Source organism: Zootoca vivipara, chromosome 3 (assembly GCF_965207765.1).
Source record: "Zootoca vivipara chromosome 3, rZooViv2.hap1.1, whole genome shotgun sequence".
In the NCBI taxonomy this organism is placed as follows: domain Eukaryota; kingdom Metazoa; phylum Chordata; class Lepidosauria; order Squamata; family Lacertidae; genus Zootoca; species Zootoca vivipara.
The window spans coordinates 114,194,464-114,216,350 of NC_142586.1; the positions used below are offsets into that span (position 1 = coordinate 114,194,464).

At 44.9% G+C, this 21,887-nt stretch overlaps 1 protein-coding gene across 1 annotated transcript in view; it reads left to right on the forward strand.

Moving 5' to 3' along the window:
- FAM167A (family with sequence similarity 167 member A) overlaps window positions 1-10,442 on the forward strand; it is a 50,396-nt gene extending 39,954 nt beyond the window's left edge. Inside the window, exons 3-4 of the mRNA XM_035110884.3 lie at window positions 8,082-8,211; window positions 10,265-10,442. Of these exons, the coding sequence (XP_034966775.2) occupies window positions 8,082-8,211; window positions 10,265-10,290 (156 nt within the window). The 3' untranslated portion in view covers window positions 10,291-10,442. The remainder of the gene's footprint in view (window positions 1-8,081; window positions 8,212-10,264) is intronic.
- Window positions 10,443-21,887: the final 11,445 nt, after the last annotated feature.

Here is a 21,887-nt window from a genome sequence, read left to right on the forward strand (position 1 = left end):
AGCATCTCCAGGCAGGCCTGGGAGTGTCCTGGACAGACACTGTCAGTCAGTGTAGACCAGGCTTCCTCAACCTCAGCCCTCCAGATGTTTTGAGACTACAGTTCCCTTCATCCCTGACCACGGGTCCTGCTAGCTAGGGATTATGGGAGTTGTAGGCCAAAACATCTGGAGGGCCGCAGTTTGGGGATGTCTGGTGTAGACAATATTGAGCTGGATGAACCAATGCCCTGACTCATTGTGACTTAACACACTGATAGCCTGGCTCTGGCCTTGTTTGGAAAAGAGGTGGGATTCTTTAAGCCAGACATGGAAACCCTGTAGGCAGTAACTTGAGAGATCCCACAACTAGGGTTGCCAAACTCAATAGAGGACAGGACTTCTGTGCCTTTAATTGCCCTGCTCTCTTTTGAGTCTGGAAACCTTAAAGAGAAACCAGCAGACCCTTTGTTTAATTTCCAAGCAAAAGGGTCTGCTGGTTTCTCTTTAAGGTTTCCAGACTCAAAAGAGAGCAGGGCAATTAAAGGCACAGAAGTCCTGTCCTCTATTGAGTCTGGCAACCCTACCCACAACCCTGATCTCAGTGCAAGATCTTCAAGGCAGCCTACAACTGCAGCATCCTTCCAAGAGGGTCGCCCAGCCTCAGCTTCAACGCTTCTCACGAGGAAGACCTTGATCAGTGTGGACACGGAACCTCATTGCGTGCAGAAATCTGGCATGTCAGAAACCAAAAGTGTAGGCTTCAGGCTGAATTACTCCAGATCTTTTGGAATGCAAAGCCTTTCTGACCTGGCTAGCGTGGCAAACAGTCAGGGATGCCTGTATCAAAGGGGATGGGTGTTTTTTCTGGGTATTTTGTTTGTCTCCTAAATGGCAGCTGGTGCTTTAAACCCTCCTCCCTTGTTTCTTTTTATGGTATGGTCTATTCCTGCTCAGATGCCTTAACTCCTTCCAGCCATTTCCTTAAAAAAATTACATCTGAAGATAGGTGCGTAGGTTTTAACAGAAAGGAATGTGGAAATATTGGGTGGTGCAAGAGGCGGGCAATGTTAAAAGCAGCTGAGCGTCTGTGGTCTGTAACTGCCATGTTGCTCCTGCGGAAACCATTTTGATGGGCGGATTGCAGCAATATCTTTACAACGACGTTTGATTTCAGAGGAGACTGGGGGTGGGGTTGGTGAGAGGAATGAGCAGTGGAATTAAGCTCACTGGGTTTTTTTTATTAAAAAAAATAAGTCACCTTGGATTTTAATTTTTTGAAGGATTGTTTGACACTATTAACTAATACTAACAATAATACTTTGGGTTGTTGTTGTTTAGTCATTTAGTCGTGTCTGACTCTTCGTGACCCCATGGACCAGAGCACGCCAGGCACTCCTGTCTTCCACTGCCTCCCGCAGTTTGGTCAAACTCATGTTCGTAGCTTCGAGAACACTGTCCAACCATCTCGTCCTCTGTGCCCTCAATCTTTCCCAACATCAGGGTCTTTTCCAAGGATTCTTCTCTTCTCATGAGGTAGCCAAAGTATTGGAGCCTCAGCTTCACGATCTGTCCTTCCAGTGAGCACTCAGGGCTGATTTCCTTAAGAACGGATAGGTTTGATCTTCTTGCAGTCCATGGGTCTCTCAAGAGTTTCCTCCAGCACCATAATTCAAAAGCATCAATTCTTCGGCGATCAGCCTTCTTTATGGTCCAGCTCTCACTTCCATTCATCACTACTTTGGGTAGATGAGCATGTAAAAAAAAAGCCCTTCCTTCAAGTAACCACAAGGGTCCAGCAAGGTGGTGGGGACAGACTTGCCAGAGGGATCATGCCCACTGGCAATGTGGCTGTTTATGGCGTGAAAGCTGCTATAAACAGATTTGCCCGGCAGACTTCTGACCAGGCGTTAAGCAGAGCTGAAATACAGTCCCCAGCGACGTGTGAGGAAATCGGCCCTGAGTCTTGATTGATGAGCAACACAGGATTATTGTGGGCAGATTACTTTATTGCCTGTCATTAAGCTTAATAGTTGTTAAATACAGAGACTGCTGTGGATCCCCACAGCAGAAGATCTGCATCTATCCTCTCAGCAGATCAAAACCGAAACTCTCTCAGTCACTCAGATAAAGCAAAACAAAATAAAAAAATTCCTTCCTTCCTTAGAGACCAACTAAGTTTGTCATAGGTATGAGCTTTCGTGTGCATGCACACTTCTTCAGATACACTGAAACAGAAGTCACCCGACCCTTATGTATAGTGAGAGGGTGGAGAGGGGTATTACTCAGAAGGGTGGTGGGAATCCGTGATTGGCTGATAGGTGTGATAAACCTGTGGTTGACTGTTAACGACTGTGATTGGTCTTACAGGAAAAAGCAAGGGATGAGATGGTCAAAAATAGCTTTATCATGTATAATGAGATAAGAATCCAATGTCTCTATTCAGACCAGGTCTCTCCATGGTTTTAAGCTTGGTGATGAGGTTGCAATTCAGCAACTTCTCTTTCCAGTCTGTTTCTGATTTTTTTTCTGTAATAAAACAGCTACTTTGAGATCTTGTATAGAATGTCCTGGGAGATTGAAGTGTTCTCCTACTGGTTTCTCTGTCTTGTGATTCCAGATTTATGTCCATTTATCCACCACCTTTCTGAGTAATACCCCTCCCCACCCTCTGACTATACATAAGGGGCTGGTGACTTCTGTTTCAGTGTATCTGAAGAAGTGTGCATGCACACAAAAGCTCATACCAATGACAAACTTAGTTGGTCTCTAAGGTGCTACTGGAAGGATTTTTTTATTTTGTTTTGACTGCGTCAGACCAACACGACTACCTACCTGTATCAAATAGAGCAGTGCACATGTCCACGACGTCACTGTCTTGTCATTGCTCCTATGTAAGCAACCCAGCTACACATCCGGAGCCTCGTGTTACATACAGAAACTCACAGTTTTTTGAAAAAGAATGACCAACACCCCCAAGAAGCAATTCCTATGTGGGGCAATGCATCCTCCCCATAAATGTTTTGTTTGATCCAAGCTATCTCTCTCTGAAACATGAATACAGCAGATCTGAATGTTTGTGATCTGTAATTGGGACTTCTGTGGAAACTGCTATGACTGCCAGACTGCAGGAATACCTTTCCAGAGGCATGTGATTCTGGCAACGTTCTCTTCCACGTCAGCCTAAGTCACAAAGTCCCAAGGAGATATGGGAAGCATGGGTGTAGCCAGGATTTATTTTAGGGGAGCCTGTGAAGATGTGCCTCCTATTCTGAATGAGCTTTCCTTTCCCTTGTGGATCATGGTATTTGTCTCTCCCTCTGCACAGGATTTCCCCTGTTACAACCAGATATTATGTGCCTTATATGGAATGGTATCTGCCTCCCATTCTTTTATCCTGCTGGCTTCCCTGACATTGGGAGCTGCCAATAATAATAATAATAATAATAATAATAATAATAATAATAGGTAATAATAGGTAAAGGGGCCCCCTGACCATCAGGTCCAGTTGTGTCCGACTCTGGGGTTGTGGCGCTCATCTCGCTCTATAGGCCGAGGGAGCCGGCGTTTGTCCGCAGACAGCTTCCGGGTCATGTGGCCAGCATGACAAAGCTGCTTCTGGTGAACCAGAACAGTGCACGGAAATGCCGTTTACCTTCCCGCCGGAGCGGTCCCTATTTATCTACTTGCACTTTGACGTGCTTTCGAACTGCTAGGTGGGCAGGAGCTGGGACTGAGCAACGGGAACTCATCCCATTGCAGGGATTCGAACCGCCGACCTTCTGATCAGCAAGCCCTAGGCTTTGTGGTTTAACCCACAGCGCCACCTGGGTCTCTCCCAATAATAATAATAATAATAATAATAATAAAATAATAAAAATTGAGTTTATTTTATAACACATACACATACACTTATCAAACAAAACATAAAATAATAATAATGCCCAATCGAAAAAACAACAACATGAACAAACAAACAGCAACAGAACAAAAAACAAAAAGATACAAATAAAACATAATAACGTATGGAAACTTATACAAAACAACTTGTCCACGATATATATATACCATATTTCAAGTCTTCTTTTCTTCCAATTGTCTTCCTTCATCCTCAACACGTTTCTCTTTTCAATTTTTGGTAAACTGTCTCCTTTTTAGTTTTCTATTATCCCTTATACTTTCTGTTTTAACTTAGGTACCATAAATTATTTTGCAGAAATTAATTGAAACAAGTCCAAGTATTAATTTGAGGGCACGGCTTTTTAAGGTAATCTTTATATTTTTCCCATTCTTTTTGATATTTTTGTTTGGCCTGGCCTCTAATTGCCTCTGTCAATCTAGCCAATTCCATATAATCAAATAATTTGTCTTGCCATTCTTTTTTTTGTTGGTATTGTTTCTTTTTTCTAATTTTTAGCAAATAGTGTTCTCGCAGCCCCTGTAGCATGAAGGAATATTTTATTATTTTCTCTGGCAATATCTGTGTCTAATATCCCCAATAAAAACGCCATTCTATTACTTCAGAAGCAAAGAAAACATAAAAAGCCAAAAAAACCAACAACCCCATTACAGTCATTATATAGGTTGGTTGTACAGCCTGCAAGATTTACAGTTGTTTTAATAATGTTTTTCATTAATTAAACAGTCACTGGCAGTACAAAGTATCTCTAATGCAACCTTGTTATTACACAGAATGTAATTTTCATAGAGCAGTGAGTACCAGCTCCCTGTTCCATTCGTTACACAAAGCATCAATTACTTAAGTGGTCTCTGAATACACCATCCTTTGATTGCAAGCTTAATTGGTTACACAGCCAGTTGTTTTCATACATTTTCCATTGCAAAAGACACCTTTGGCAGAATCAGGAAAGGATGGCACACCCCGTATTGCTCCAAATGAAAGCGATCTTGCCCAAAACCAGTGCTGATGATGTTGGCGCTTCTCCGCCACTGGCAGAAGGAGCAGGGAAGGAGGGGCACACATGGCCTTTCTGCCTGGTTGGGGGCTTCTGCCACATGAAGCAGCGTCCTCACCTGCCTCAAGGCTCGTCCGGCTCTGGGACCAGGCCTGCCTTTGGTTGCTTTGCTCTGTGAGGTTTTGCCAGTTCTTCTTGCTCCAATCCTTCAATCACACGGTATTTGCATGTTTAGATTAATATGCAGTACAATCCATTCTTTGTCTCAGTGGAAAAGGATCAGTATAATAGTCAACCCTTTAATAGTCAAGCTTTAATAGGTGCTGGGCTTTTGCTCAGTGTGATCTTCTCCCCTCCACCTTGTTTGAATAGCTCAGGATTAGGTCCCATATATTCCATGTAAAGTGCCCCACCTTCAGTTCCAAGCATTTTGCGCATGAAAGCACCAGAACTCGGCATGAAAGCTCAAATGAAACCTCAAAGAACAGAAGGTTAACTCATTGCCCTTTGGATGTTTCTGATCTGGAGATCCCAAGATCCCTGATCTTTAGCCACAATGACAGCGACTCCATGGAGCGCACATCAGGTCCTCCCTCCTAATAGAGGGATCTCTATTTAAGCCCATGCACGTATCCCTGAGCTTCCTCCTTTAGGCTCAGTGCATCGGAACACCCGCCCACCTCTCCCTATATTTAGGGCTTGCACAATTGACCTTGCTATGCCGTCGTGTGTCGTCTGTCATTGGGACAGGGGCACGGCAGGTATTTTCCCCGCTTGCTGATTGGCTGGTGCCATTTGGGTTTCGCCTGCCGCGTAGCAAATCGTCACAACTTGTAAGGTTGCGGATAGGCTCTGGTTCAGGTGATAGGGGTGGCAGAGCGGTCTGGCCATCCCTATGCGCTGGGTATTCCGTTAAAGGAATCCTGGGACTCTTGGTTGGTCAACCCTGAGAATGGTTGTGCCCGGAGCCAGAGTCCAGGGGGGCATCTGGCTGGTGGACTGGCTTGACCCTGCCTTCAATTATGCCAGGTGTTTACCCAAGGCTGACCTATGGTTTGCCCTGCATCATTACTGCCTGTAAGGGTGCAGGGAGCTAGTTGAATGAGAGCCTATGCAACCACTCACTTGATTGTAATCAATAAAGTTGTGGCCTAATTTCTGCCAAAAACCAAACCAAAAATTTGAGTCTTGTCTGAATTCATTTCGGGATGGTTAAAGGGTCTACACACGCAAAACAGAAGAGTGAAGAGGCTTCAGAAACAGGGTGGGGAAGGGGGAAAGGGGGATTTGTCATCTTCTAGGATGGAAAGGAGAAAGGAAAGGTCAGGTTGGCCAATTATTATAGGGTGCAGAGTGGACATGGCAAGTGAATTGAGCAGAGAAGCAGAGCCCCTCCAGTTTTAAAATATTTTTTGTAAGTTGCCTTGAATCTGAGAAATAGGATGATGATGATTGGAAGGAGGAGGAGGACAAGGACAAGAGAGCATGTGAAGATTGCCCTTCCTTCAAGTATGCACAAGAGTCCACCATTTCACCTTTGAAATCTCCTTGCCCTGCATGTCCCCACTCAACCTCTTCAATCAGTGGACTTGAATCTTTTCTATTTGAAGAACTCTTTGAAGCTATTACTGCTACCAGTACTTTTTTCCGGGGGTGGGGTGGGGCAGGGGTACACATACCCCTAAACATTTTGTGAATCTAAGTTTGGCCTAATTGAGAGGCATTATTTCAATATGAGTAAATTATTTTTTTTTAAAAAAAGCACAGACTACTACTAAGAATAATCATTGTGGGAGGCAAGCATGTGAAAAGTGCCCTTCCTTCAGGTAACCGCAAGGATCCAGCAATGTGCTGGGGACAGGTGAGGTTGTGAGCTATTTACCTGAGGGATACATCCCCTTGGCACTGCCTATGTGGGGCATTGCATCCTCCTCATCAATGTTTCATTTGATTCAAGCTATCTCCCCCTGAAACATGAATCCAGCACATCTGAATGTTTGTGATCTTAATTCTGTGGAAACTGCTATGACTGACAGAATGCAAGAATACCTTTCCAGAGGCACGTGATTTTGGCAACGTTCTCTTCCACATCAGCCTAAGTCACAACATCCCAAAGAAATTACAATTATGCAACCACCTTCTCCCTCCCCTCCCTGCCCTCTCTTGGCAACCTTTGGGGCTCCATTTGGCTTAAAAGCCGGCATTCGGCTTTGCCACCACAATTCATCCTGAGCCATGAAGATCCTTCACCTGTGCTTGGCAGTTCTCTCTTTGCTGCTCCTGGCTTCCCCAGGTAAGGGATGGAGGAGGAGAAGACAGAGGGATACCTGCCAGCCGATTATGGGGTGGAAGAGAGAGAGAGAGGCATCCAGTTGCTGTCCTGTGGCCTTGCTAACTTTTCTGGCTTGAGACCTTTCTTTAGTGGAAAATTCTTTAGTGGGAATTCTTTGCGTAAAAATGTATATATCAGACAAAATTGCCTACAAAGGTGCATCTATGAGGGGAAATATGTACTGTGTTGCTGAATTTTCCCCATTATGCACATAATTGGTATGCAATTATCCTGAATATAACATATATTTTCATTCTGTTTTCATGAAGTTATACTTTTTAATGTGCAGACACATTAAAAAACAACATTACTTGAAGGGAGAACTGCCTTTCAAAGGACGGCTATGCTTTGATGTCCACATGTTGACTCTATTATGATGCAGTAATATATGGAAAATTGCACCACATGTAAAAGTTTGGTTAGATTTTATGGAATTTTATGGGGAAAGTTTTTAAAAGTAAAATTTCGATTTGTCTCTTCCACAGGTCTTCCAATAAATTTGGCACATGTAGCGGCTAATTAGTGGGGAAAGTTTCTTGATGCAATATACAGCCTTTTATTCTGGGTAGTCCTTGGGGCTCTGATGGCTTCAGTTATAGTCTTTGGTTTCTCTATAACTTATAAGCCTTGTGTGCCTCACTTCTTGCTCTCCAGTTTCGTAGGCTGACACCCTCCACTTACGAGCAAATATCTGCATAACTACATTTACCATTTCTTCTTGTGAATGTAGCAAGGGTGGAACCGAGAGAGTCACAGAGCCACTCCTGGTCAAAGGGCTATGGAGCTGTGGCTTCCTTCCTTCCTATTGTGAATTAACTTCCTTCTCACCACTTACGTTTGTTTCTCTCTTTGCACAGGATCTGCAGATGATGAACCTAACAGTTATGACGATTGTGACGATGCCAACGGTATTTGCATACGTGGAGGTTGTCCCAATTATATGGAAGAGATTGGAATGTGTGATTATGATCTATTCTGTTGCAAAAGGTAATTTCTGCTTGCCAGAGGAGAATTACGCCTCCTGCCCTTCTCATATCAGCTTCTGGATTGATCATTTTAAGGAACCTCTGATTTGGGTGGCTGCCATGCTAAATTGACATCCCTTCTCAGACAGAGGCTAAGGGACCCAATGAACTGAGAAAATTGTTTAATTACAAAACAACTTGGAAAACTTTAGGATGGCTTCTCACAATTAACTATTGATTAGTCTGCATGTTTACAATAATCTGTCTGATTCCGGTTTGGCATCCTTTAATGTAGCATTCATCCCCTGTTAAAATCCATTGGACTTTTCCATTACAGCCCTTCTTATATCCAATTTGATAATTACATATATCATTTTCATAGGTCAATGAGTACCAGCTATCTGCTCCATTAATTACCCAAAGCATCGTTGACCTAAATAGTTAATTGCTCCAAGTACCAAATGTAGAGTCCCCTAAGTTGATCATCCTTTGCCTGCAAGCTCAATTGCTCCATTGCAAAAAATTACAGTGGTGCCTCGACTTACGAATTTAATCCGTTCCGAAGGCACCTTTGTAGGTTGAAAAATTCGCAAGTCGAAAAACGCCATTAGAAATGCAATTTCCTATTGGAATGCATTGGAAACAGAAAAATTCGTAAGTTGAAGCAACCCTATCTAAAAATTTGTAAGTAAAAAAAATCCCTAAAAGTCTAAAACCGCCGCGGTTTCCTTTCAGATGTCAAGACATTTGTAATCGTGCGGCCATTACCCCCATTCGTAAGTCGAAAAATTCAGTTGTCGAGTCGTTTGTAAGTCGAGGTACCACTGTAAATAAAAAATACCTATGGCAGAATCAGCCAAGAGCGGCACATCCCATTTTGCCGCTTGAGGCAAAGTAAGAATTGCTTCTTTGCCATGCTCCCGGCACCGCTCCTGACCCCATCTACCTGCTCCTGCTGCTATGGCCTGCTCTGCCACTGCCACACACTCTACCCTCATTGGCAGAGAAGCAGCATAGCCATCATTGCAAATTTTAAGCAAGATGGTGCTGTGTTGCTTCACCACTGGCAGAGGCTGGTGGGGGATCAAGGAGTGTGTTGCCTACAGGGCTTCTACCACCTGAAGCAGGGTCCTCACCTGCCTCATGGCTGGTCCAGCTCTGCAGTCTTTGGTCCCTTTGATCTGTGAGCTTATGCCAGTTCTCCTTAGCCGAATCCCGAAACCACACTGTATGGGCACATTTAATATATTCAGCAGCTTCACCCATTGTTTATCTCAGTGCCTAAGGGATGTCTATTCTGCCGCTTAAACAGATTCTGGACACTTACTCAGTTTAGTGTTCTGCCCTCCACCATTTAAGATTATCTCAGTATTACATCTCATACATTCCATGCAAATCTCTCATATTCAGTTCCAAGCAGAGAGATAGATAGAGAGATAGATAGATGAGGGATAGAAAGAATCTGAAAGAAGGAATTTTGTCCTGGGTCATTGCAGAGAAAATAGCAACTGGACTGAATGAACCCCAGGGTGCCAGTACCTCCCGTGTTTCTCAAAACATTTCCACAAAATTGTGAACAAGCTTCCTGTTTCCCCAGAACTCTTCCTCGGGGCCACAAAGACAACGAATCCCTGTTGTGTATAACATCCAGTCTGCAGGAGAATTTTGGAAACCTTGAAAGCTCGCTCACTATTTCGTGGCATTTTTAATTGCTAATAATAATGATAATGATAATGATAATGATAATAATAAATTATTTATACCTCGCCCATCTGGCCAGGTTCCCCCAGCCACTCTGAGTGGCTTCCTAGAAAACAATGTCCCCCCCAGGGGTAAGGATGGGCCAGAGATTGGATTCAGTTCTCATTGAAAGGTGAATCTACCTAATTCATAGTTTCTGAAAATGGAAAACTGAAATGGAGACCTATCCCTACCCAATGGTTTATTATATTGAAATCTTTCTTATAGTCCAACATGGCTTGCTTTGTATTTCCATGTCTCGAACATGGTCACTTTGCTATGAAACTGAGTTAACTGTTGTCTCTCCCCCCCCCCCCCCGGTTTCTATGTTTTAGGACGTATGAGTGATAGATGCCTTTGAAAAATGGAAGATGCTCCCTCTCTTTGAGACCCGCTGGATTCCGTTTCATCCCCAGGTAGAGACATCTTCACCAAAGCATCCAGATTGAAAAAAGCAACATTTTCAAGGCTTACATGAGCTTGTGCCTTGCAATAAAAGCAGATCCAAAAGCCCTTTCCCCTCTTTTTTTATTTCTAAGCATGAGCGTTATTGCTAATGAAGCCAAAATGGCACCTTACGTCCATGAGAAGGATGTGTCAGCAGGCAGGGTTGTGCAAAGCCCCAAAACGTCATTAGAAAAGAAGCCTAAAGGCAGAGGGAAAGGATTGAGAAGGGTGAATTTAAGATGAAATGTAATTTGTTTTGTTTACTTGGAAAATTTAATAAAAAAATAATGTTTAAAAGAAAAGAAAAGAAAAGAAAAGAAAGAAAAGAAACCTAAGAGGGGGTGAGGATCCCCCAAAACAGTCTAGTGAGAAGGAGTGGGCCACAACGTGGAAAATGAAGAGAGACAAAATATGGAGGCTGGAATGAGAGGGAGAAGAAGTTCAGTTCTGTTTCCATTGAAATGGTAACCAACCTGAGTAGCACTCTTTGAAACAGTATGCCAATTGAAATATAGTCATCCTTCAAAATTCACAGGTCTCTGAATTTTGGGATTATTGAACTGGCCAGACTAGGTCCAGAAGCTTCCTCTTAGAGATTCTAGCCCACCCCACCCCCCACCCCGGATTGCAGGTTGGGAAGTAGCCCAGGCTTTTACAGAAACTAGCTCCACAAAACCCACTCATTACCATTTATTAGGCAAAATTACATGCACATGTGCCTACCAGGAAGAATTCTTCATCCTAGGATCCCATGGCATCCAGTCGGGTGAAATAAGAGAATGAACATCCATTCCTCTCTATGGCAACAGAGCTCACTCTTTTAAATTGTGAATGGTGGGCACTTAGCTGAATGACCAGATACCTCCAGACATAATTTTATTGGAGTGCCACCTTTCCATAGTTAATACCATGCTTAAGGTGGCTTGCAAGATGGGGGGGGGGGGAACACCATAATTACAACATACCAAATGTGGTCTTAAATCATTCAAAAACACACAAACTGAACAAATTACACATAAACTATAGGATCTGAAATAAAGATACTAAAAAGTATGTTTCTGTAGTTGTGCAGACATCCTGACTACACTTAAGATGGGTGGGGCATAAATAGTAAAAATATTATTCATAATAATACAGGATGTCCCTATTTTCATGGAAGAAATTTGGGAGGATTTCTTAAGAACAGCAAGGGACCCTATATGGAGAAAGCAATTGGGAGATTCCGTCTGCTTCTCTTTTTCCAAGAATCACAACAAGAATGCAATGCCCCCCCTACCCCCTTGTGTCCTGCCCTGAAGGCCACAGCCTGCCGGCCTCTCCTACCCCCCTGTGCTCTGGCTGGCCTGCTTCTCCTTTGATCTCCTAGCGTGGAGTTTGAAGGTGACCTCTAATCCTTTTTTTTTAATATACATAATTTTTATTGATTTTACAAATTACAAAAAACGGTACATACATGAACACTTTTTCCACCTTCTTCCCACCCCCCTCCATGGGTCCTCCCCTGCCACAGAAGTATCCCACGCAGGTGAACAGTCAGAGATGGTCCATTTTATGGTTGGATTTCTGTCCTCCTCCCCCTCCCCTGCTCCCAAAGCCCCCCCCCCTGCCACCAGAGAGCTCCAGGAAATCAGGGCAGTACGCAGGAAGGCATCCATCCAAACATCTATTCTCATACCAAAAAGAATAAAAAAGAAAAAAAGACAAAAAAGGAAAAAAACAAAACAAAAATAATCTTTTTTCCACTCATAATTAATAAACCATATTTTGTGGGCTTCCCCGACCTCCCCCCTTCACCGGTTTTCATCCCTTTTTTATCCTCTTCAACAGTTTCTTAATCTATAAAATAATTACCTTTATACCTTATACTATTTTAAAACTTGACTATTATCATTTTCACCGAATATCTAAATCACTAAAAAATCAAACTCCAATTTTTCTTCCCGTGCCTAATTTCCCCCCCCCCTCTATAAGCCTCCATATTTTCACCTTTTTCCAAAATCAATTCACTTTTAAACTATAACTATTCCCAATCTAACCTTTCATCCCCAATTTCCGGCTCCAACCCTCCAATCCAGCAAGTTCCATAGTCAGCAGTCCAGTTTTAATCCTAATAATCCATCCTATTAATCACAACCCCACTCTCCCTTCACCCCACCCCCTTTTTACAGTATTTTGCCATCCAGGCCTCCATACAGCACCCCTGAGTTTCTTCTCTTCTCTGATTATTATTTTCCTCTTCCCTGTGGGCATTCTGGAGTTCCAGTGAATCCAATCGTACCCCCCTCAAAGGAGGGGCACTCCACCTGACTTTTTGTAGAGTAAAATCGTCTTTTCTTTCGTGGTGAGCTTCATTTTGTATTATATTATCACAGTCATCGTCTTCATCTTTTCGTTCCAAATCACAGTCCCCGTCATTGTCAAAATCCTCCAAATCACTGTCACTGTCATTCTCACACTCGTCCTCCTCAGTTTCAGTAGCTTCATCCTCTAAGAATTCATATTCCGCCATCACCATCTGGAATTGTTGCTTTAACTCTTGCTGTTGTGTCTCATCTTGACATAGTCCTATTCTTACTTCCCACATGATGGTCAAAACAGTCCGCTGGAACTCAGGCGAATACCTTTTTGTTGACATAGTTCAATCCTGTCAAGGTCAAAACTTATCACATGGGGTGGAAAATGGTCACAGTTTGTTTTCTCAACTCCATTTTAACAAGCTGACTGCATTCTCCGAGTCTTTATACATAGAAGTAAAGTCCAAACTCATATTTCAAAAGCATATAAACCAAAAAATTCCAAAAATAAAAATAAAACTAAAATTCCACTTATAAATCCTGATCAGCTCCCTGGGTTGTCTGGGCTGCCGGCTCCCGGGGAAAGGAAAGGTCTTTCTGGATCTTTTCCTCTTTCTGCAGGGTATTCACGTCCATAGTCTTTCTCCCCTTTTACCCTGCATCTAGGGGAGATCCTCTTTAATGCCTTTGAGGGAACCTTTTAAATTAAAATCTTCTGTTTACGGCTTCGGGTTTCTATTTACTGTTTCTTAAATTGCCGGTGGGGGGTGGCTTCCATTTCCCCCCCTCTCTCCCAAATCCAAATTAATTTGTAATCCAAATTTTGAGGTTACTTACAATCTTGTTTCCGAATCGTTTTTTCAAAAGAATCCAGCGCTCTCTGCCTTCGGCTTGAAGCTTCTCTCCGCTAGGGTAACGTTGTCGTTCAAAATGGCCCCCGCGACTTCTACCCTCCTCGCTCCGGAGCTCTTATTAGAGCTTGCCGGAGAGTTGGGGAGTCCGGATTGGGGCTCTGTCGAACAAAATTCGCCCCGGGACGCTCTTCCCGGGGTTCTAAGGGCCCCAGCGTCGCTCTCGCTGCCCTCCCCACTCCTAGCAGAGACGGGTCGCCTCGGAGACGAGACGAAACCCCGCCGATCGGCGCTGGCGCTGAACCGGAAGCCTGACCTCTAATCCTAAAGTCCAAGAGAGAGAAGTGTGAGCAGGAGGAAGATGTAAAACAGGGTGAAAGCTAAGGTGTATTAGCCTAAACAACAAAGAGATGGAGAGGTCCACTGAGAGACGAGGAGCCACACCATTCCAGGGGTGAATCTACACACAGGGGGGGGGGGAAATGTGAGGAAATATACCATTGAGACATGGAACTGTCATTTTCCCAACTTGGAATAGAGCCGGTGTTCTCGCAACCTCTGTAGTATCTCTTTGATGGGACCTATGTGCTGTTCTTGATTCTCTGAATAAGTCAAAATGTCATCAAGGTAAACCACCACAAAACATCCACCAGGACTCTGAGTACATAGTTGATGAAGGCTTCGAACGTTGCTGTTCCTGACGGGAATCCAAAGGGAGGAATAAACAAAGATTTTTTAGAACCAAAAACTCCATAATGGCTCTCGCCGGTGGAAGCACGAGCATTAAAACCTCTTAGTAAGAGAAGAAATTGGCTGACGTACAGAGAATTATTAATAGAGGCTGAAAAGGGGTTAAATCTGAAAGAATATGAGGAACGAAAGATTACATTGCAAAGTTGGTTACATCATAGACAATTGAATTAACAGTTCAAAGAAGACAATAAGAAAGGTTTCAGCTACAGTGTCAAACTTTCAAAAAGAGATAATTGAGAGTGATACGACATTACTTAAAAAAATGTATACAGTGGTGCCTCGCAAGACGAATTTAATTCATTCCACGAGTTGCTTCGTATAGCGAAAAATTCGTTTTGCGAAGTGGCTCCCATAGGAACGCATTGAAGTGCGGTTTCCCATAGGGTGCCTCGCAAGATGGGGAAAAAATTCGTCTTGCAAAGCACGCCATAGAAAACTTTGTCTTGCGAGTCTCCATTGAAATCGAAAAACACTTTCGTTTTGCGAGTTTTTCGTCTTGTGAGGCATTCGTCTAGCGAGGTACCACTGTAATCTCCTGTTATCTGGGGAAATGCTGGATGAAATGGTAAAGTCAGCACAAATGAAGTGGGCTCAGGATTTAGGTCATAATATACAACTGGAAAATTGGGAAAAGATGTGGAAGGTGAATTTAAAATTTACAGATTGTATCTTATTGAAAGAGAATTATATGAAAATGATGTATAGATGGTATATTACACCATAGAAAGTGGCAAAAATGTATAAAAAGGGATCTAAAACCTGTTGGAAATTCAAAGAAAAAGATGGTACATTTTATCATATGTGGTGGGAATGCAAAAGGGTTAGAAATTATTGCAAAATGGTATATAATGAATTGAAAATAAAATAAAAAATAAAATACTTTTGTTAAGAAACCAGAACCATTCCTCCTAGGAATTTTAGATCAAGATTTAAAAAAAGAAATTTGGAAACTATTTATGTATGCAACAACAGCAGCAAGAATTATATTAGCACAAGCTTGGAAGACAGAAGAAATACCAAGGAAAGAACAATGGCAAGGGAAACTTATGGAATATGCAGAACTGGCAAAATTAACAGATAAATTACATGAAAAGGAGAGCAAAGACTTTTAAAGAGAACGGGAACCATTTACAACATATTGTCACGGTCAGGTCGGCGGGCATCAGGACCAGAGGCAAGATGGTGGTGAAGAAGCAGGGTCGAAGGCAGAGGCGAAGGTCCACGGGGCAAGAGCAAGGCGAAGGCGAAGCAAGGGTCCAAGGAGCAAGGAGCAGGGTGAAGGATCCAGGAACAAGAAGCAAGGCGAAGGTCCACGGGGCAGGAGCAAGGCGAAGGCGAGGCAGGGGTCCAAGAAGCACGGCAGCAACAAGGCAAGGGTCCAAGGAACAGGAGGCCAGATGCAACCAGGCAGGGATAGCGTTGCTGTGGCAGAGCTGAAGGGAAATGCTGGGCTTTTATCTCTCCCAGCTCCTGCCACCAGGTGCAGTGAGATCTCAAGTGGCCTCACCTGGGTGATTACTCCTTGCTTCTCCAGCACAAGCTGAGGACTTCACCTGTGTGGCCACGCCTTGCTTCTCCAGCACAAGTTGAGGCATGCCCCAGTCCTGCAAAGCACTACAGGCCCCAGAGCCTGACTCCTGCCCATACTCCTGACAGTACTCCCCCCCCATAGGAATACGGGGTTCCACCCCCGGTCATGGCCCAGGTTTATCTGGGAACTTCCGATGGAAGGCCCGAACCTTGGCGGGTGCTGGCACAAAGTCAGCTGGTTCCCAAGATCGTTCCAGGGACAACTGAACCTTATCCCCAACCTGGAACGCAGGCCCTTGCCACCGCCGTCGATCCGCTTGCGCCTTACAGTCCGCTTCGGCCCTCTCTGGGTGCTGTGCCAGGTCGGCTTGTGTCTCCTGGATGTGGGAGACCCGATCATTGACGGAAGGCACGAAAGAAGCCGCGGGGGTGCAGGGATGAGTGCGTGGGTGGCACCCTCGGAGGGCCCCAAGTTCAGGGGCTGACAAGGCATAAATGCGGCCAAAGGGTCTCTTTGCTCCCGGCTGCAGATCAATGGGGCAATCATAAGTCCGATGGGGGGTGGCAAAGTCTCGGCCCCTTTCTTCTCAGACACGTCCACCAAGTCCCGGTAGGGCTCCGGTATTAACCGGACATCCGGAGATGCTATTCCGTCAGGGGCAGTCCCCTGTAAGGTGGAAGAAGTAAGAGTCGGCTGGTGAGACGCCCCCGGCGCTGGTGGCAATGGAGGTAACACTGGGGGTTGAGCGCAGACATCCTGGCAGAAGGATGATGAAAAAGACAGTGTCCGCTGTGCCCATGAAATGGCGGGGTCATGCCGGATCAACCAGGGACTACCCAGGACCACCGGGAAATTAGGCGTCTGGATCAGGTCAAAGACTAATAGTTCCTGATGTCGGGGTGCCACTAACATGGCCAGCGGGCAGGTCTCACGGGTAACGGGGCCGGAAGCGAGGGGAGTTCCATCCAACCCAACCACTGGAAACGGCGAGGCTTTCGCCACTGATGGTACTTGGTATTTTTTGGCGAAATTTATGTCCATGAAAACGCCAGAGGCTCCAGAGTCGATCATCGCCTCCAGGGTCAGCGTGCCTCCCTGCGTGTGGAGGTTCTGCAGCACAGCGATGAGGTCTATAGGCCAGGCTTCGTCCATCTTGCACCCTGGCCGGGACGGGGTTTGGCCACAGCAAACTGTCACGGTCCAGTCGGCGGGCGTCAGGACCAGAGGCAAGATGGTGGTGAAGAAGCAGGGTCGAAGGCAGAGGCGAAGGTCCACGGGGCAAGAGCAAGGCGAAGGCGAAGCAAGGGTCCAAGGAGCAAGGAGCAGGGTGAAGGATCCAATAACAAGAAGCAAGGCGAAGGTCCACGGGGCAGAAGCAAGGCGAAGGCGAGGCAGGGGTCCAAGAAGCACGGCAGCAACAAGGCAAGGGTCCAAGGAACAGGAGGCCAGATGCAACCAGGCAGGGATAGCGTTGCTGTGGCAAAGAGCTGAAGGGAAATGCTGGGCTTTTATCTCTCCCAGCTCCTGCCACCAGGTGCAGTGAGATCTCAAGTGGCCTCACCTGGGTGATTACTCCTTGCTTCTCCAGCACAAGCTGAGGACTTCACCTGTGTGGCCACGCCTTGCTTCTCCAGCACAAGTTGAGGCATGCCCCAGTCCTGCAAAGCACTACAGGCCCCAGAGCCTGACTCCTGCCCATACTCCTGACACATATATGTTATAAATTGGACTCACTGGCAGGGTTTGAATAAACAAACACCATTGTATACAACAAAAAGTAACATTATATGTATTGGGAAAATGTTGGGAAACAACACACAGGGTAAGTAATATGGAAATAAAACAAAGTGGGAATATGAGGGAAGTCCAGGGGAGGGGGGGGGATATGGAAAATAGTTAGAGAAATATTTTTAGAGGATGTATACATGGAAAAACCTATCATCTATCTATCTATCTATCTATCTATCTATCTATCTATCTATCTATCTATCTATCTATCTATTACTGATCTGGGGGGTGGTCTTCCTGACCATCTCTGTGTTTCTGCCTCCACCTTTCAGATTTCTGTATTTTGATAATTTACGACACTTGTTAACTGTTATATGTATCCTCTCACATAAAATGTTACAGTATTGTAAAAGCCATTGAAATTGTTCTTCCCAGTTATCAGTGTTGGGAGGCTGCCCCCCCCCCCCCGGCAGGTCCTGCGCAGTCTGTCATGATTTATAACTTAACTGGCAATTAATGTTGACTTGGGACAACCTGTCAGGAGGCTGTCAGCTGCTCCTTGCTGGTTCCCCAGGAATCCATAGAGACAAGGAATCTTTTTTTATTTCAAACTTTACGGAGAGAGGGCTTAAAACCCAGCCTCTTGGAATGATGTTGTCCCCGGTGAATCTCCACCTCCCGTCTCTCCCAGTTCCTCGTTTGTCATCTCTATGGGTGCAGCTAAGTGTCCTCTGTCTTCAAACTCTTTGCTCTCCTACTTTTAAGTCCCACCGGGTTCTGGGAGGGTCTGGAATGCTTTCTAATGACGTGTCAGCCAGCTTGAGATAATATTGCATTCCCCTGTTAATTATTTTCATTTTATATTTGCCTGTGTTTTTTGGGGGGGGGCATTGTGTTAATTTTTATTTTTATTAGGTATTTTGTGGTTGTTGTTGTTTAGTCGTTTAGTCGTGTCCGACTCTTCGTGACCCCATGGACCAGAGCACACCAGGCACTCCTGTCTTCCACTGCCTCCCGCAGTTTGGTCAAACTCATGTTTGTAGCTTCGAGAACACTGTCCAACCATCTTGTCCTCTGACGTCCCCTTCTCCTAGTGCCCTCAATCTTTCCCAACATCAGGGTCTTTTCCAGGGAGTCTTCTCTTCTCATGAGGTATTATATCTTAATTTTATTCTTTGAACCACCCTGAGACCCCCAGTTATAAAACAGTATATCCAACAAATGGGCTTAGTCATCATCTTGGGTGGAAAGGAGAAGGGAAATAAAAGGCTGGCCAATTGTTATTGTGAAAGGGGCCCTTACATCAGGTAACTGCAAGGGTACAGCAATGTGATGGGAACAGGTGAGGGGCAGGGGCGTCGCAATAGGGGGTGGGGCGCTCCGGGCTCCACTCTGCGGGGGGGCAGCGCAGCGCCCCCTCGCCACATCCACCGACAGCCGTGGCATGCGCCCACCCCTCCCCTTGCCGGAGCAGACAGGGAGGCTCGCGCTTTGATTCTTTCTGCTTGGGCAAGGCGAGGGGCCGGCCAGAGAGGGCGTCAGCGCCCCTGTAAAACTTGCTCCGCGTCATGGCTTGCTCGCAGTTTGATGGCCGCGGAGCTCCAGCACCACTGCCGCCAGCACCAAACCCGCTCCACAGCGCTCAGCATCGCTCCGTAGTGATGCATCCCTGTGTCACTAAAGAGTGATACTGCATGCTACGGAGCGGGTTTGGCGCTGGCAGCAGCGGTGCTGGAGCTCCGCCGCCGTCAATCTGCAAGTAAGCCGTGGCCCTGTAAAACGCGCTCAGCGCCGTGGTTTGCTCATGCCACTACAGAGGGACGCTGCGCACCAGGGGGCAGGGTGCCGCCCCCAGTACCAGGGCAGCTTGCGACGACGCTGGTGAGGGGTGAGTTATTTACCTGAGGGTTACATCCCCCTGGCACTGCCTATGTGGGGCATTGCATCCTCGTCATAAACTTTTCGTTTGATCCAAGCTATCTCCTTCTGAAACATGAATGCAGCAGATCTGAATGTTTGTGAGCTGTAATTGGGATCTTACTTCTGTAGAAATTGCTATGACTACCAGATTCCAGCAATATTTGCCCAAAAGCATGTGATTTTGGCAACGTTCTCTTCCACATCAGCCTAAGTCACAACGTCCCAAAGAAATGACAATCATGGGACCTTTGTAGTACACAGAATGTCATTTTCATAGAGCAGTGAGTACCAGCTCCCTGTTCCATTCATTACACAAAGCATCAATTACTTAAGTGGTCCCTGAATACATAGCCCTTTGATTGCAAGCTTAATTGGTTGCGCAGCCGGTTGTTTTCATACCGTGTGCATTGCAAAAGACACCTTTGGCAGAATCAGGAAAGGATGGCACATCCCGTATTGCTCCAAGTGGCTGTGATCTTGCCCAACTGACAGAATGCAGGAATGCCTTTCCAGAGGGACATGATTTTGGCAATATTCTCTTCCATGTCAGCCTAAGTCACAATGTCCCAAAGAAATTACAATTATGGGAATCATGGGTACAGCCAGCATTTATTTTAGGGGGGGGGGCTATGAAGTTGTGCCTCCTCCTCCTCCTCCTCTTCTGAATGAACTTTCATTTCACTTGTGAACTATGGTATTTGTTGTCCCTCTTCACAGGATTTGCCCTGTCACAAACCGATTGTATAATCTGCCTCCTCTTCTTGTGTCCTGCTGTCTTCACTGACGTTGGGAGTTGTTCACCATTGTAATTGTTGCAGAAGGAACTTCAGCTTGGCAAATAAGAATGAAACAAGTTTCCAGAGGAAAGCATTTTTTGGATCGATAATTTTGAGGAGCCTCTGATCTAAGTAGTTTTAGGCTACCACCTTAAATGGACATCCCTTCTTGGGTTTAGACTTCGGGACCCAGTGAACTGAGAAAATAGTTTCATTACATATAACTTGGAAAACTTTAATGATGCCTACTAACATGAACAATAGGTTTCTTTACAAGTTGGTGATCATTTATCTGATTCCAGTTTAACCTCTTTAATATAGCATTTGCCAGCTGTTAAAGTCCATTTGACTTTTCCATTAAAACTTTATTATTCCCTCCATTATGTAAAAACGTCATTGATACAAACTCACCCCTCCTCCCTCCCTTCTGTGTCTCATTCTATTCCTTCAGAAACAGAAATAACAAAACAAAATTCATTATAGTCATCACATAGGTTGGTTATACAGCTGCAAGATTTATAGTTATCTTAATTATGTTTTTCATTAATTAAACAACCACTGGCAGTACAAAGTATCTTTAATGCAACCTTTTTATTACACAGAATGTCACTTTCATAGAGCAGTGAGTACCAGCTCCCTGTTCCATTCGTTACACAAAGCATCAATTACTTAAGTGGTCCCTGAATACACCATCCTTTGATTGCAAGCTTAATTGGTTACGCAGCTGGTTGTTTTCATATATTTTCTATTGCAAAAGACACCTACGGCAGAATCAGCCAAGAGTAGCACATCCTGTTTCGCTCCAAATGGCAGTGATCTTGCCCAAAACCAGTGCTGATGATGTTGGCGCTTCTCCGCCGCTGGCAGAAGGAGCAGGGAAGGAGGGGCACACATGGCCTTTCTGCCTGGATGGGGGCTTTTGCCACCTGAAGCAGCGTCCTCACCTGTCTCAAGGCTCGTCTAGCTCTGGGACCAGGCCTGCCTTTGGTTGCTTTGCTCTGTGAGGTTTTGCCAATTCTTCTTGCTCCAATCCTTCAATCACACGGTATTTGATTGTTTAGATTCATATGCAGTTTTATCTATTGTTTGTCTCAGTGGAAAGGGATCACTATAACTGTCCATCCTGAAGCTTTAATAGGTGCTGGATATTTGCACAGTGCGATCGTCTCCCCTCCATCTTCTTTGAATAGCTGAATATTAAAGGCAAAGGACCCCTGACAGTTAAGCCCAGTAGCGGACAACTCTGGGGTTGCGGCGATCATCTCGCTTTACTGGCCAAGGGAGCCGATGTTTGTCCGCAGACAGTATTTCTGGGTCATGTGATCAGCATGACTAAGCCGCTTCTGGCAAAACCAGAGCAGCACAAGGAAACACTGTTTACCTTCCCGCCGGAGTGGTACCTATTTATCTACTTGCACTTTGATGTGCTTTTGAACTGCTAGGTTAATAATAAAAATAATAAAAATTTATTATTTATACCCCACCCATCTGGCTGGGCATCCCCAGCCACTCTGGGCAGCTTCCAACAGAAAAATAAAATAAAATAATCTATTAAACATTAAAAGCATCCCTAAACACTCAGGGCTGCCTTCAGATGTCTTCTAAAAATCTGGTAGCTGTTTTTCTCTTTGACATCTGATGGGAGGGCGTTCCACAAG